The 17,759-nt window shown below is 46.4% G+C and overlaps 1 protein-coding gene across 50 annotated transcripts in view; it reads right to left on the bottom strand.

Annotated features, from left to right (window-relative positions):
• Positions 1 to 17,759, bottom strand: part of MICAL2 (microtubule associated monooxygenase, calponin and LIM domain containing 2) — a 265,639-nt gene that overhangs the window by 187,147 nt on the left and 60,733 nt on the right. For all 50 annotated transcript variants that reach the window (XR_010147486.1, XR_010147477.1, XR_010147476.1 and 47 more), the window contains one exon: positions 10,368 to 10,708. Coding sequence is in view for 33 of the 50 variants with exons in the window: in XM_016920387.4 (XP_016775876.4) it covers positions 10,368 to 10,631 (264 nt within the window). In the remaining 17 variants the exon portion in view is untranslated. The remainder of the gene's footprint in view (positions 1 to 10,367; positions 10,709 to 17,759) is intronic.

Raw genomic sequence — 17,759 nt, 5'->3', positions numbered from 1 at the left:
GGCCTCGGGAAGTTTGCACCATTAGCAGGGGGAGGAGACTGACCTCTCCTGTTCTGGGTGGTACCTGGGATTCAATGTGTGAGATGGGGGCCTGTTAATAGGAGCCTCTCTGTTTGCTGAGTTTTTTTGTCTTCCTGTTCGCCCAATACATTCCATTTTTCTCACCCTTCAAAGTGTCTTTGAGCCCAATCTTTCATGGCCATGTGGCAAGAACCCGGCTTTTCCCTGAACTGAGGAGAAAGTCCTACAACACTAATATCAACTGAGAACCATGATGTCTCCCACCTTGTTTCTTGCAAAACTCATCTACTGAAAGGCCAAGTAGGAAGAGACCTAATTGCTTGAACCTGCAGACATTTGAGTCTCTTGTACACAATCTGACTTCTTCCTCAGCTCAATCATCGTCTTCCCCATTCCTTTCACAGATGTTGACTGCTAATGAGCACCCTGCACTCCAAACACCTACTAAGCATCTGCATTTGAAGAACTCAACCTGAGACAAACACATGTTATGTGTCAGGCATTTTCCTAGGTGCTGGGGAATCAGCCGAGAACATATAGGCAAAAATTCCTGTGCCCATGGAGCTTACATTTTAGCAGAGTTTCTGGGAACACTTTTGCCTACATGATAAAGAGATGTATGTAGCTAGAGCAACCCCATCTACCTTCTTCCTGCTTTGAAAGCAAATGTGATGGCTGGAGCTGCAGCAGCCACCTTGTGACTACAAGGTGACAAGCATGAGGAAAACTGCACTGTCCAATTTGACAGCCACTAGCCACATGTGGCTAGTAAGCACTTGATGTGTGGCTAGACTTAACTGAGATGAGCTGTAAAATACACAGTATTTCAAAAATGTAATATACAAAAAGCAAAATATCTCAGTAATCATTTTTTATATTTACTACATGTTGAAATAGTGTGGATATATTAGGTTAAATAAAATATATTATTACAATTTCAACACGTCTTTATATTTCTAAAATGTGGCTAATAGAAAGTTTAACATTATATATGGGCTTACATTATATTTCTTTTGGGCAGCACTGGCCTAGAGAATCAGAGAATATAGCTACTGAACCTCCAGCCACTGCCTCTCTCCTCACTTCTCCTTAAAAACATAAGCCCCTATTTGTTTTCGCCTCTGGTCAGCATCTCAGTTACCTGCAGCTGAATGCACTCTTACAAATTCAGCGCAGGAGAACAACCTGAGAATCAGGCTCAGTGAACTGCCCAGGACCTTCCCTGTGGCAGGAGGCTGAACTGAACCTGGTACTCCACCCTGTTGAGTAGGAGATAGACAGATACATTCACATCAAGTGGGACAATTATCTGGTCAAGGAATACACTGATTGCCAAGATATTTTTAATTGTGGGAAAAAAACAAAGCAGAACAAGAGTCCCCAGTGAGCAAGGAAGAGGGAAGCCAGGGTTTACCTTTTAGTCTGGGAAGGAGAGCGTTAAACTGCTTCATGGTTTCCTTTCTCCCTGCCCAGAGATACACATTTATTTGGATAATCCTGGCCAGAGACTCCCTAGGGCCTTGTACAACCCTGGGTGGGCCAGGAGCTGCAAGAGGGTTTTCTTTTTTTCTCCAAGAAAAGGGAGGCTCAGTCTTCCAGCTTCACAAGCCTATTGGCTAACTTCCCGTCTCTTCTGAAAGCTCCACGGGCAGCCAGATGCTAGTCAAGGGCCAGACAGGGCTGTGGCCACCATCCCCACCCTGCAGGGAAGGAATGCTCAGATGCAAACTTGGACAGATGCTTAAATAAGGAAATGAAAGGATTGTCTGGTTTTGTCTTCCTCAAACCCACCATCAAAGCTTGGAAACACCGGGGCTCACACAGTAAAGCTCCAGAAAGAAGCCCTTTGAGCCACAGAGTTCGCTCCTCTATCCCTGTGCATCTTCCCTGTGCCAAGCCCTGTGCTGGGGACTTGAGACCCGGGGATGAACCAGGCATGCTCCCTGTCCTTAGGGAGCTCACCGTCAAAAGAGACAAAGCCATCAATGTGGGGCACTGATCAGCAAGATAGCAATAGGACCAGAGAATCTAGGAGCCCACTGGGGCACCAAACCCAGATTGGGGATGGAATAAGAGGAGGCAATGGGGAGGAGATGGTCAGGGAAGGCTCCCAGGAGGAGGTGATGTCTGCTTGAACTGAATCATAAAGAGAACAAGTTAGCCAGGCCAGGCCCCTGCTCAGCACTAATAGGACAGATCCTCTGTGGGCCAGGGCCCTAAAGTCTCCCATTATTTGATGAAATTTTCAAAAGAAATATAAGTGCATTTGATTTGATACACTTACATGTGTTTTTTACTGATACAGCAATCTTTTTTATTTTTATTTTTTTGAGATGGGGTCTTGCTCTTCACCCAGGCTGGAGTGCTGTGGCACAATCACGGCTTATTGCTGCCTTGACCTCCCAGGCTCAAGTCAGCCTCCCCACTCAGACTCCCCAGTAGTTGAGACTATAGGCATGCACCATCACACCCGGCTGATTTTTGTATTTTTTGTATAGACAGGGTATTGCCATATTGCCCAGGCTGGTCTCGAATTCCTGGGCTCAAGGGACCCGCCCACCTAGGCCTCCCAAAGTGCTGGGGTTGTAGGAGTGAGAAATGGGGACTGACAAAGTAAATCTCTTAATGAAATGATGTATATGGAACTGTGTTGTGAGCTGTAAAGCACCACGCAAATGTTTGGTGGTGGTAATAAAACTGTTGTTGTTACAAGGATGGCAGTAATCCCTGCCACTTCACTGCTGGACTGCTCTTCACCCAGTGGCCCCATTCAAGGTCACCTAGTCCAGGCTGCAGGACTCAGAGGGTGTCTATTAATGCCCACTCAGCAAAGCCCAGGAAATCTAAGTAGGCAATGTCTTACTGCACTCTCTTTTTAAAGAAGGGCTCTTCTTGGTACTCCCTTGCACTATTGGTGGGAGTATCCACTCCAGGGAGGAGAATCTGACAATGCCTATAATTTTTAAATGTAGCACACATACCCTTTGTCTCACAATTTCACATGTATACCAACAAGTGTGGTTAAGGAAATGCACTGCAGCACTGTTTAAAATGGCAATAGACTGGAAATAAGCTAAGCTAAAGAAATTGTGCTATAGACGGTGTGGTGGCTCATGCCTGTAATTCCAGCACTTTGGGAGGCCGAAGCAGGCAGATCACGAGGTCAGGAGTTTGAGACCAGCCTGGCCAACATGGTGAAACTCCATTTCTACTAAAAATACCAAAGTTAGCCGGGCATGGTTGCTCATGCCTGTAGTCCCAGCTACTTGGGAGGCTGAGGCAAGAGAATCACTTGAACCTGAGAGGCGGAGGTTGCAGTGAGCTGAGATCGTGCCACTGCACTCCAGCCTGGGTGACAGAGCAAGATTCCATCTCAAAAAATAAATAAATAAATAAAAGAAATGGTGCTATTGTGCTATAGCCATAAAATGAGAAACCATAAAAGACATGAATAAAAGAGTTAGATCCACACCTACTGAGATAAAGCAATCTCAAAGATATATTTTTCAGTGAAAAAAGTTCAGAACCAGTGTAGAAAAAATGTGTGTAGATTTTTTTTCCCATTAAGAAAATAAAAGGGGCAGTGCATGCATCCATAACACACATCCACAAACATGCAGAGATTTTCAGGAAGGTCACAAAAGAAATGGGAGAGTACTTGCCTCTAGGAAGGAACACTGGGGGAATGGAGAAAAGAAAGTTCTTCCACACTAAATTTTCTTTCCTTTTTTTTTAATTAGCTTGGCTTAGGCTCAAATCCACACTGTCTTGTCTTGTCTTTTTTTTCTCTCTCTTTTCTTTTCTTTTCTTTTTTTTTTTTTTTTTTTTTTTGAGACAGGATCTTGCTCTGTTGCCCAGGCTAGAGTACTCTGGTGCAATCATAGCTCACTGAAGCCTTGACCTCCTGGGCTCAAGCAATCCTCCCACCTCAGCCTCCCACGTAGCTGGGACCACAGGCATGGTGGGGTGCACCACCCTCAGCTAATGAAAACACACTGTTTTCTCACTGTGTTGGTCCCACTTGCCCGGTCTCACCCTATATTTTCTTACCCTACTTGAGTTATTTTTTATCATGAGCAGGCATTTTTTTCAAAGAAACCTTTTCTTTTCCTTATAAAGAAAAAATATATATATAAAGAAATATATATGGAAATATATAGATAAGTATGGGGGCAGAAATATATATTTATATATACATATTTAAAGAAATATATATGTGTCTATATAAAGAAATAGATATGTGTGTAGTGTGTGTGTGGTGTTATGTATGTGTGTGGTATGTATGCATGTATATGTGTGTATAAGTGCATGTGTATGTGTGTGTGTGTGTGGTGTGTGTATGTGTGTATATGGTGTGTGTGGGGTGTGTGTGAATGTGTGTATGGTTTGTGGTGTGTGTGGTATGTGTGTGTATGTGTGTATTTATGTATATATGTGTGTATTTGTATATATGTATGTGTGATGTGTGTATGTATGTGTGTATGGTGTGTGGCATGTGTGTATGTGTGTGGTGTATATGTATTTGTGTATCTATGTGTGTATGTGTGTGTGGTGTGTGTATGTGTGACTAAGTGTACGTGTATGTATGGTGTATGTGTGCATAAGTGTGTGTGTGTGTGTGTGTGTGTGCGTATTTGCTGTAGAGACCAGGTCTCACTATGTCGCCCAATTTGGTTTAGAACTCCTGGCCCTGAGCATTCCTCCCAGCTTAGCCTCCCAAAGTGCTGGGGTTACAGGCGTGAGCCATCCCACCTGGCCTAGTTTTTTCATAAAAAGACAAAAAAGTCTTTATTTAGAAATATATTTATAAAGTGAACTCAGTAAACCTGGATTAACAACTTCCTATGAAGACAGCTAAAAAGGAAAGTTTTTTTCTTCTCCATATGACATTGCTGTGAATTGGACTTACTCAAGCTCACATATAATGCCCAACACACACAATCATGCAAACCCCACACATTCCATGTGCAGCTGTGGTAACAAATGCAACCATTGGTACAACCCGACTGGCAATCCAGGCTCAGAAACATGTTCAATGTTGCAGGGCCGGCAGTCTATTGTCAGGTAAGCAGACAAATCCAGAGTTCTTTTAAGCTTTTTCTTCAACTCGCACAGAGTTTCACACCCCAGAGACCATCTTCTGCTTTATCGGTTATGACTGGAACTGCCCGTATCAGGCAAAGTGGCCCTTGAAGTGTCTGAGCCAGCACAGCCATGATGGATGACTTCAGACGTCGGGAATGTCAGACAGGTTTATCCAGGCCAAGGGGTAGCAGCCTTTGCTCCCGGTGTCACCCCTTCCACCCCTAACACCCTTGCACCCTGCCTCGCTGCCTCCCTGTGTGATCTACGGAGGAAACTGGGGACCATAGGGCCGTCTGGCCCTCAAGCACAAACTGGGGACTGGGCTACACACAGGGGAGGGGCCCAGGAGCAAAAGGTGTGTGGTGACCCTGCTGCATACTCATAAAATACAGTCACATCCTTCTAAAAAGATAACGCAAGAGTTTTCATTACATATGCTGGCCTGATTCCTGCTGGTGACAAGAGTCCATGAGTCATTCCCTGCGAGTTTTTATGGCAACAATGTACAAATACCCCCTGGTCTGTAATGGTACCTGTGATTACTGAGCAATCCTGTGGGGAGTGGTGGAAAGAACCCTGGACAGGATTGGGAATCAGGCGCTCATTGTTAATGGTTTCCCAGGTCCTCTGTTTGAGTACGAGACCCTCTGTTCACAGCCTGGACCAGGAGGTGTTTTCCTCCAGCCTTTCCTACCATCCATCCACTCTGTTCTCTCTGGCTTTCACCCTTTCCCCACACCCCACACACTCCTCCTTTCCCATTACAGAGCAACACACTCTCCCTAGAATATATGCACTCCCTTTAGCTGTTTCCTCAGCTCTACATGGCAAACTCCTACTCATCTGCCAAGCCCCACATCAAACCTCCTCTTCCAGGAAGCGTTCCCAGACTACCCCTGTCACAGTTAGTCATTTGCTTTTCTATCCTCCTGCAGACCAGTATATATACCTCTCTCATAGCTCTTAAGATATTAATGATAATAAGGGCTAAATGTTTACTGATCACTTATCAGAATGCTAGACAGCCTTCTACACTTTACAAAGGTTACCTTATTTAACTCTAATGGTAACTCCATGAAGTAGCTACTCTTATTATCCTCATTTTACAGAGAATGCTACTGAGGACCAGAGATATTAAGTAACTTGCCCAAGGCTACAGAGCTATTACATACCTAGACAAATGCCTGACACATAGTAGCTGCTCAATAACTATTCACCTGATTAATGATGAATAAGTGAATACAGAAATAATTACATATCTGTCTTTACATAAAGCTCAAGTAAGAACCACATCTTATTCATCTTCCAAACTATCTATCCTCTCTGTCAAATGCCTGGTAAGGTGTAGGGCACTGGAAACACCTGCTAATGAGCAAATAAACAAAAGAATATAAGAGCAAACCAGTAAATAGAGCCCAAATCCCAGTAATGCCACTCTCTTCAGCTTTCTGGACCTCAGTTTGTGGCCTGTTAAATGCAGAGATTGCACATAACATCTGCTTAAGTTCCTTCTAGCATTAAAGATTTATATATAAAAATAACCAGAGTCCAAAATTTTGTGATTATAGCATTTCCCACACCAAATTACATATTGCAGGTTCTTCTGGGTTGTTTTCCTCCGTAACACTACTCAGTTGGGTGTGACATTCGAGTCAGGTGTTACCCTAATACAGAGCCAGTATCAATCCTGAAAGAGTTCATTTGGCATGATCCTCAGTTCACCCTCATTCTTATCCAAACACAGTCACGCCCAGGGAAATAATTATTAATATTCAGTGCCAATAAAACCCTCATAAATAATCATCAATAATAAACAATAATCCCAAGTGAGATTTTGGAACTGGCACCTGAGCCACTGCTCTAGAGAGCTCTCAGGCCACTCTCCTTGTCCCCTGACACCTCCATTAGAGTCCTTCCCTCTTCTCCAAATAGATCCTGGTCCCCAATCTCTCACCACTGTCACACGCACGTGTGTATACACACACATATGGTGGCACGGAGGCAGGAGCATGGTGCTCAGCATATGGCAGGGGCTGATAAATGCTTGTGAAATGCTTAAGCCCAGACCCACTCCAGGTGGTGCTGAGATGCATCCACTTCAGCACAAAGGTCAAGGTTCTGGCTGAATTACATTTATTCTTGCTCTGCCTATGGCTAACCAGGAGCTTGGCTTTATGCCTGGTACCTGACAAACCTGTGTCATCTGGCTTAGCATTAATGATCAGCCACATGTATGCAAATGCCCAGCATTTCTTCCTTGACTAATGCTCAGCATAAACCATGACACCAAAGGATGCCTGAACATGGTATGTGAGCAAGACAGTGTCTGTTCATGTTGGAAGAGGTGAGGACCCCTGTTCTGTGTTTTGACTCACAACAAGGAGTACAAGCACCGGCCTCATGGAGCTGGCCATTAACCACCCACACATAAATGTGATATGCCAGGGGCCTATATCATGGCCAGAATACAAATCAACACTCACTGTAGATGACACCCATTTTTTGTGTGATTTTTTCTTTCTTTCTTTTTTTTTTTTTTTTTTTTGAGATGGAGTCTCGCTCTGTCACCCAGGCTGGAGTGCAGTGGTGTGATCTCAGCTCACTGCAACCTATGCCTCCTGGGTTCAAGTGATTCTCCTGCCTCAGCCTCCTGAGTAGCTGGACTACAGGCACTTGCCACCACACCCGGCTAATTTTTTTTGTATTTTTTAGTAGAGATGGGGTTTCACCATGTTGGCCAGGCTGATCTCGAACTCCTGACCTCAAGTGATCCACCTGCCTTGGCTTCCCAAAGTGCTGGGATTACAGGCGTGAGCCGTGACGCCCAGCCAAGGACACCTGTTGATTATCTGTCTCACACTCCCACATCCTTGGGGATTTGCTCCTCCCTCACATCAATCATGTGATGCTTGAAAGGGCTGCCAATCACAGTAACCAGTTCCTCTGGCTTTGGCCATAATAAATCCAGAAGTGGGCCAATCGGAATCCTTCTCTGAGGTTTTTTTCAATATTGACCTGGAAGACAGATTCCAGCCTTTTGGAATGGAGCTATAAAGATTTGAATGAGAGGCTTCGAACATGGAGAAAAATGTGTTTGCAGGAGGGAAGCATGGAGCCAATAGAGAGCAAAGCATCAAAGCATCCAAGTTAAGGTCAGGACTTAAAGTGTCTGGACCTTCCTGTTAATATGAGTCAATGATTTTCCTGTTCTTTGTGGTTATTTTGAGCTGCGTTTCTGAAAAGCGCAGCTCAAGTAGCCTAACACAGTCACAGTTCATACTTACAATGCATTCTCAAATGTATCTTCCACTCCTCAGCATTCAGGCGGTTTTTACAAGATGGGTTATCTCACGTGTGAAATGTCTTTGTTCCTCCTCACAAGACAGGCATAAAAATTCCTGGGCAAGAGGCACCTTACCCAGCATCCCTGACAAAAGGAGCTTTCTTTCCCTTTGTATCTCAGAAGCCAGTGGTGACCTGCCAACCACAAGATGTGATGACTGTTCTATTTCAAGCTACCAAAGCTTGTAAAATAGAGGCTGGCCACACCAGCTAGGCAACTGGCTAGCACGTTTTGGAAGAAGGGTCTCTTCTTGGTGGTCAGCCCTCCGTTCCATCCCTCTGCTGGCTGACTCCCTGTGACAATCTGTCTTCAGATCACCAAGAGGGTCCCTCAGCAGCCACAACATGTTGGGTGTATGGGGCAATAGCATTCCCTAATAAAAACCAGAGCTCTGAAAACCCTCTGTGAGAGAACATAGTGCAACTGGGCCACCTGACTTTTATGGGACCTTTAAAAAAAAGAAGCCACCATATACAATTACTAAGAGGGATGACACTTTGGAAGCGAAAAGCTTCCCCTCCTTTAACTCTGAAGAGCCACCCAGTGAACTCTGAACCATGAAGTCACAACAACGAGGAAGGGAGGCACTGGGCAGGAGTGGCACCCAGGACATTGGTCTCACCTTCTCCTCCCCCTTCCTTTTCCCTACCTCCCCCATCTCCTCTGCCTAGCTGGAGCATAGTAGGTTATGAACAGGCACTGCCTGGATAGCTAGTCTGCTCTGGGCTGAGGCGACTGGTCTGTTTCAACCTGATGGAATGCTTTTCCTATGTCCCGCAGTGTCAGTGTGCCCCAGGCTCACAGGAGCTTGGCAGCTGTCTCCCCAGGGGCAGTGGAAAGCAGCATATCCCATGGTGGACTCGACAGCTTCTCATCACCAAAACAAAAACACAACAGTCCCGATTGCCATGGAGAGTTCAATCCTCTTGTCCCGGGATTGGCACCGGCTGGAATTCCTAGGGTTCTAGCTGAGCTACCTCCTGTGAGGTCTAAATACAGCACATTCGATTTTAAACTAAACACACAGCCTGCACCAGTGCTCAGGGCTGATAGTCCCCAGCGGCCACCAGGGAAGTCAGCTGAGAAGCCTGGACTCCCACCTGCCCATCTGGTGCTGGGCATTTCAGAAATGTCAGAGAAAGGTTGCGATAGTGAGCCTATGTTCGCCGATGCTGTCTATGGCCAAATGATGGGGGATGCAACCAGTTCGTGTAGGCTTAACTGTGAGTGTGGTCCTAGGTAGAGAAATGCATCCTGAGGAAGGGAGTGGGCAGGCGGAGAATGCAGGGGTATCAGGAGGAAGAGAAAGAGACAGGGAGGAAGAGGCAGTAAGGACCTAGACCTATTTCTTAGCCAATTAATCCAAAACCAGGGGATCTTTCTAAAATGTCCACACCCAGGTGAACACAACTCTGTAACTATGCCTCTCCCTGAGATTTAGGACTTAGGCCCTAGAATCAGACGGACTAAGGTTGCCCTCTAGTTGTGTGACCTTGGGCACAACTGACTTCTCAATTTCCCCATCTCTAAAATGGCCTGAAGGACTGCTGTAGCTGTTCATTGAAATCATGGACATAAAGTACCTTGTACCTAGAAGCTGCTCAATAAATAGCAGCTACTAGAAGTAGTAGTAGTGGCAGCAGGGATAATAGAAGTGGGGGTAATATCAAGCATGGGCTTCTCTCCCTCAACTTTGCCTCTGGCTTCCCTCCCTTGGAGAGGGCAGGAGTGGAGGGAACCTCCCAGCCAGGAAAAGCTGATGCTTAGAGACAAAGGAAACCTTTACCGGAGGAAAACAATGCAACATTCACACCCACACCTAAGAACCGTAGAGTGCCAAAATGGCAACAGCTTCCTAACCTCCCAAATGTCAACCCACACGCCCTGCAAAGGTAAGACTAGGAGGGTTTCCCCTTACCTTGGTGTTCGTGCACGACTTCCCTCGCTTATACTCTTTGTGGGAACCACGCTTATCCAATTTGTACCACAGGGCTTTGGCTTTCCAGGTGGTCACCTTGGACTTCAGCTTGGAATAAAAGTTTCTGTGGTCCAGAGGGTCTAGGTCCAGGTGTCGTGTGAGAATGTTGAAGGCCTGGAGGGTACCTTTGCACGTGGATGCCTGGACAAAGTTCTCAAAAACCTGCCCCGCCTGGGCCTGCTTCTCATCCTCGTTTTCCCCCATGGTTCAGGAGTCGTGTGCGGCAGTGGTGTGGCGAGGACACAGGTGAACAGCATGAAGTATCTGGAGAAACGTCACACCTGTGAAAGTAGGGGGAGGCAGAGGTCAGCTTTGGACGATGAGCTTAGGGTGGGGGATAGGTGCTGAGAAGTAAAAATACCATTTCTTTAAGACATTCAAATATTAACCACACTATTTAGTGTTCAATACTAAACATAAATATTTGTAACAGATACAGAATTGTGCCTTTTGGCCTGTCGATGTGGCATTGCAGGTAATCTCTTCCCCTATGCTCTGCTCCTCTTGCTGGCTGAAAAGTACCACAGATTGCACAGGGCTATGCCCTGGCTAATGCCAACAGTACCTAGTCAATCTTGCTCTAAGCCAAGCGGTTCTGCAAATAGTGACTAGGAAAAGGGAAAAAAACCCAGAAAAGTACACTACATATAGCACCATTGAAAGTCTATCATTCTCGGTGCTGCAAATTGGTTGGCTGATGTGAATATAACCCAGCCACATTATACTAAGGCACAGACAGAAAAAACTCCAGAGAACATCTCTCTAGATATTTCATGACTGCCCACCTCTCCGTAGACACCCAGCTTTAAAGCCTTTCTTCATTCGTTACCAGAGAGCAGGGCTTTCCACTATACACATGACAAACAGTCTCTTCTCAAAACTTCTGCTCCTGGTATCAGCTGGAAGCACACCATCTACCTCAGTCAGACTCACAGACAGACAGACAGAGACACGTGGACCTCCTCCGCCTGTGCAAAGGGGGCCTGTGCTTTGTAAGTCCAGGCTGTGAGCTATTTGGAACAAGCGCTCCGGCTCATGGAAGGGAAAAATGCGATGGGTGCTCATTCACATCCCAAAAATAGCTTGCCTGGGCTTTGGCCATGGTCCTTTCTGCACCATTCTAACCTCAGACATTTCTTAGGAAAGTCATTTAAGTTTCAAAGGAACAAAAATAAAGTAGAGCTGATTTTCCAAAGCACTAGCTGTTTTTCCAGAATCCAAAGCTGGCGCAAGAAAACAAATGTGGAGGAGCTGGGGCTGACCCAGCTGTCAGGAGGGCTGGAGGGGTCTCTGAGCAAGAGGGCACAGCAGACCGAGCTCCACCGCTGAGGCCTGGTAAGAGGAGGTCAGCAGCACACAGAGCGCAGGCCTCACGGCAGCTCTGCGCTCCCCAGAGGGGCAGTGTTCATCGTGGACAAGTTGGAATTGTGGGACGGTTTTATAATACTAAAAGCAGAGAATGGTGTTTATCTTCCTCCTTAATCTCTTACTTATTCACTCAGCAACAATTACTGGTGCATTAGCAAGAGTCGGGCACCACTCAAGGGGCCGGGAATACGTAGGCTCAGGCCCCGCCCACAGGGGCAGATGGATTACAAGACCACAGGCAAGTGCTTGCGGAATATGAACCAAGGGCATGGAAGCCCAGAGCAGGCGGTGTCCAACAGAGCCTCAAGGAGTCCAGAGGGGCCACAAGAGAGAAATCTCAAGAAAGCTTCAATTTTAGGAATGAGATTTATTTTACTAGAAGACTGGGCAGTGGACATTCCAGGCCATGGAAATACCCACACAGGGATGTGAGTGTGGAAAGAGCGGGACAGTGGTGGAATGACAGCAAGTTCAAGGTTCAGGATTCGTGAGGAGGTGCGGTGGGGATGTCCAGCGCACGTGGTGGCAGGTGTCCCCTCCAGGCCAAGGAGGGGGACTGGCCTCTCCAGTGGGTGGTGAGGAGCAGAAGACAGAGGAGCAGGAAGAGACAAGTCTTTGGGAAGATGATAGGGCAGCAGTGGACTGGAGGAGGAGGCTGGAGGCAAGGAGGCAGCTAAGGGGCTGTCCAGGCAGCAATGAGAGGAGCTGGAAGAGAAGGGGGAAGAACAGCACATGCAAAGGAGCATAGGAGCCCACTGGGCACCACCTGCCAGGAGGAGCCTGCTGGGGCTGGCGAGGTCTCAGACACTGGATGCCCAGACTTGGGGGTGACAGGATCCCAGCAACTTTGTAGGGCCCTACCCGACCTTCCCTCTTTCCCGGAGAGCTTCCGAGGTGCCTGGCACTATGCTTGGCTGAAGGGAGACTAGCACTCATTCCCTGCTCAGGCCTGGCCAGCTTCCCTGCCCTACCCAGGCTGGGTCCTCCATGAGGCCTTACCCAGTGACCCCAGTCTATGACACTCAGCAACTTCAGTAGACTGGGGAAGGGGGCTCTGTGCCCTGCCTGGTGCGACAAGCATGGATTCCTTCACAGATCCTCTCTGGGCTCTGTGAGCGTCCACTCTGCTTACTTGGGCATGACTCACATAAACACTGCCTCCTACTATGTCTCCACTTTCCCCATGTGCAATGTTGCCACCCAGAGAGCATAAACAGAAGGAAGGACTCATTTGCTTTGCAGATCGTATTAACATTCTCAGTCTTTATCTATCTTTGGAACCACTTCTGTGCCCAGCATTGAACAAAGGCTGCAGTGGCTGGCCGAAAAACACAAGGCTATTTGAACTTGCCTGCTACACTACAGTCTTTTCTGAGGACAGGCAAGCAGTACAGAGAAAACTGTAAGGCTTCAGAGCTATTGCCTCACACAAGCCACTTCTGATTCTCAGTTCCCTTACTGTAACAGACAAATTATAATCTCATCCTTGCGGGGTAGCTGTGAAGGGCAAGAAATGTGGATGACGGCAGAGACAGGTCCCGGCAGGCACTCAGTAGATGTGGTAACGCACGCTGCATCTACCACAGGAGGCAGATTTGTACCTGGGGAAATGTACCAGTTTAGAAAATAGTCTTGTAAATCAGTTCTCCAAGTTGCCAGCTCCTCCTTGTCTAAAATTATGAACAGTTTAGAGGCATCAAGCCAGACAATAATTTACAAACTGGAAGAAGCTGTCTCCTCCGCACCCCAATGGCCACCCCTCCTCCCCTAGAAGAAGAATGAACAACTTCGTCTTCGGGCTCCAGTGGAAAAAGAGCTAAAGGTGGTGCTGAGGGCTGGATAGGCGTGGGAGCTCCAGGAACCAGCCCTTATCTAGAGTGAGATAAGGGGAGGTGGAGGGAGATGGTTTGACAGGAGAAGATAAGCGCAGCTTGGATATGTAGCCCAGCAGCCTGTACCAGGCTCAGACTTGCCACCCTGGACCTAAACACCCGTCTCACCCTTTACAACTGGCTTTCCAAGTTAGGTCATAGACCTTAAAAATGACTCTAACACCCACGGCGGGTAGCTTTCCTCGTGGGATTAACATCAGAATATTTAGAGTCAGGGCAACCTGAGTGTGAATCTGCTCTCAAGCACTTGCTAGTCATGTGACCCTAGGCAAGTTCCCTCATCCATCTTGGCCTCAGTTTTCTCATGCGTGAAATAGGGATAATACAGGCTGCCCTAAGTAACCATGGGAGATTGGTTTCAGGATCCCATGCAGATACCAAAATCCGTAGATGCTCAAGTCCCTTATATAAAATGATGTCATGTTCACATATAACTTACACACATTCTCTCGTATACTTTAAATCATCTCTAGATTACTTATAATACCTAATACGAGTGCTATGTAAATACTTACATTGCATTGTTTAGGAAATAATGACAGTAAAAAAGTCTGTACATATTCAGTACAGATGAAATTATCTCTTTTTTTTTTTCCTGAATATTTTCAATCCACAGTTGGTTGTATCTGTGATGTGGGACCAGTGGATGCAGAGGGCCACCTGTTCTCACTTCATGGGGCTCTAAGGAATCAGTGAGATCATGTATGTGATAACCAATACTCATTACGATTCTTCAAACAGCCCAAACATCATCACATCAAAAGGAAGGGCAAAAGAAACATCATTCAAGACTACTGAGACTAGCTTTCTGGGTCAAGGAGTTATATACAGGTTGAGTATCCCTTATCCAAAATGCTTGGGACCAGAAGTGTTTTGGATTTCTACTTTTTCTTTTTTTTTTTAGAATATGTCCATCATACTTACTTGGTTGAGCATCCCAAATCCCAAAATCCAAAATCCAGAAGACTCCAATGAACACTTCCTTACAGCATCATGTCAGCACTCAAAAAGCTTCAAATTTTGGAGTATTCTAGATTTCAGTTTAGGTATAGTCAACCTGTATACTTTAAAACTAGAGGACAAGGGCCTTCCATTTAGAAGGTCTGAGTTCAAACTCACTTCCTCTCTGTGTAGACTTAGACAACTCATTTATTTTTTGGGTTTTAGTTTCCCATGTATAACTAGGGAACCTCATAGAAAGTAGTTTTGGTAATGAACTGAAAACATACAGAATTCAGGACAGTGCTGGGAATGAACTGGGAAGGGCTGACCTAGCACTCAGAAGGACTCAGTGATTCTGAGCTTCAAACCTTTCTTCCAGAGAACTGGAGTGCAAAACCTTTGGTGGCTATCCTTCCCCTCACCCCAAAAGAACGTAGTCAGGATTTTTTTTTTTATCAGAGGATCCTGGTAACTAGCTCTTATTAAAGTTTTCCTTGTTAACCACCACCCAGCTGTTGCCTTTTTGAGGTTTGATATGCAATAGAAATAAAACCAACTAGCCAGAAATATGAGGCTTTCTGCATTTTCTGGGAAGAAACAAGATGTGATGCTTTAAGTTTCCAAGAATAGCTTTGAAGCAATTTGGTTTTTGCCAAGTGGAGTCTCTTATTTGTGGTTCTTCTGCTCCCCTGCCTATGTGACTTCATGAGTCACAAAGCAACTTCCTTTCCCTGCCTCTAGCTGCTAAAAATTATAATTAAGGGCCCCGGATTGCAGGCAACAGCATTGGTAATGGGCTAAGCCCACAAAATCTGAGAGTCAAGCTCAAGGTTTATGCAGAGTCCCTGAGCACCCCTCCAAATGAGAGGAGGAGCCTCCCCATCCCGATCTGCAGGTGCCCTCAAATTTAGGACTCTGATGCCTCTTGCCTTCCCTGAGCCTCTTCTCCCAAATGGCATATCAGACAGTGCAACCAGGGTTTTGATAAATGATGGAGTTTATACAAACTTAAGGAGATATGGGGGTGGACACTAGGCAGAACCTTCCCACAAAGCAGCAGTTTGCCCAGGAGAAAAGCTCATTTTTCAACCCACCCTTGAGGCTCACAGACAAAATCTGTTTCAAGGTCAATGCAATCCAAAAACAAAACCCATGTATACTGCCAAGCAGCCCTGTTCAAACTTACCCTCTCCCAGCTCTACGTCACTAAGGAGCTCTTGGCAATGAAGTGGGGTGTTCACCCCACACTCGCAGGGTGCTCAGGAAACTAAAAGCTCCAGCTCTAACTCTCGCACACAGAAGACCTTCAGTTATGGCCGTCTGAATCCAACACCTGAGATGAGGCAGGAGCCAGCCAGGGGCTCAGCAGTGCGAGATGCCTTCCACACCTGGTGCATCCCCACAGAGCCCACCATGGGCAGGAACACCTGGCTCCCAGGTGGGGCCTACAGACCCCATCTTCCCACCTGGCCCAGGTAGGGCTGGCTTTCCACCTACCAGGGCACTAGGCACCCAATTTAACCAAAAGGAGCACTTCCAGGGTTGGGAAGGGACTGAGAGGGCCACCTTGTCTTCTTGGTAATCTTTCATCCAGGTGTCCCCAGCCTTGCCTCGGTCACTTCCACAAACAGAGGAGCGTGTACTGCCTCCTGGGGCTGCCTGCTTCACCCTTGCCTCCTCTGGAAGACAGCCTCAGTGAAATAATTCTTCTTAGTCATTCCCCGGAAAGATAAGTTCCACTTCTCCAAAGCCTTCTCTATTGCTCCTGGGTGTTGCCTTGAGATCACCTCCAGGAAGCCAAAGCCCCTTTCCATGCACACTGAAGGCACACATGGAGAGTCCTCTTATACATGCTGTCTGAAACCCCTACTAGGAAAGGCCAATGAAAGAGCACCCAAGAGACTCACCATGAAGCTCAACCAAGTTTCCAGGAGGTAGCAAGGGCCCAGACCTTCCCCCTTTTGCCACACAGCCTCAGGGCTGGAGTGCTGGGGAGAGACCCCAGGTCCACTGCAGGCCCTGGCCTTCTATGCCCGCTCCTTCACTGAGAACCCAAGTTCTTTGACTCTTGCCCTTCTGGCCCCAGCCCTCTTCCCCACTCCTTTTCAATAGTTAGTAGACTACACTGGTCTAGCTTGAAGGCGCCTCATACATTCCCCCTTCCTCACCTCATCCATTGCTTCTTATAGCCACTCAACAGTACCAGGCGCCGGGAGGTCCCAATGAGGCAGCGCCCACCCTCCAGGCCTCCCCTCCTGGCATCAAGAAACATCTGTATGCTGACCAGTCACAGTGCTTGGAATGGCAGAAGGAAGCCAACGTCATCAGGGCCCAGTACCACCCAGGCACTCTCACCAGTGTTAACCTAAGGAATCCTCACAACACGTCTATGTGGACGTGGGGGAGGTAAGACTTTTTTCTTTCTTTTTTCATTTTTATTCTGCAAAAAGCAAAGGCCTTAAAAAGAGAGAGAGAGAAGTAATTGCAGAAGTTGCCTATCTTCCTTTTCTGTAACACAACTATGTTTGCCATGTGTGATTATTTCATGTATGTATATATGTGTGCATGTGTGTATGTATGTGTGTGCATATGTGTATATATGTATGAATGTGTGTATATGTGTATGTGTATGTGTGTATGTTTGCAGGGGTATACATGTGTACATGTATGTGTATATGTGTGCATGTGTGTATATATGTGTGTTTGTGTATATATGGGTATATGTGAGCACATATGTATGTGTATTCATGTATGCACAAACACACATGTATATGTAGCATGTGTACGTACATGTATGTGTATGTGTGCATGTGTGTATATGTACATGTATGTGTGGTGTGTATGCAAATATATCATATACATATATATATATTTAAAATTTTCCATAAGGATTTCTAGCCAGCACTCCATATCTTCATCTGTACCACTAAGTCTCTCTTCAAGGACCTTCTAGAACAGGGGAAGCCTTTGAGGTGGAAAGAACTCTGGCCTAGGCATGAGGATACCTGGGTTCAAGCCCAGCCCTCACCTTGCACCACCCATGTGAGGACACTGACAGCGGGCACTCACAGTGTACCAGGCCTTTACCATCCTGTCTCATTTCACCACCCTTGTTTGATAGAAGACAGCT

Source organism: Pan troglodytes, chromosome 9, assembly GCF_028858775.2.
Source record: "Pan troglodytes isolate AG18354 chromosome 9, NHGRI_mPanTro3-v2.0_pri, whole genome shotgun sequence".
NCBI lineage: Eukaryota > Metazoa > Chordata > Mammalia > Primates > Hominidae > Pan > Pan troglodytes.
The sequence above is the reverse complement of the archived record's forward strand: the minus strand, read 5'-3'. Positions and strand labels throughout refer to the sequence as shown.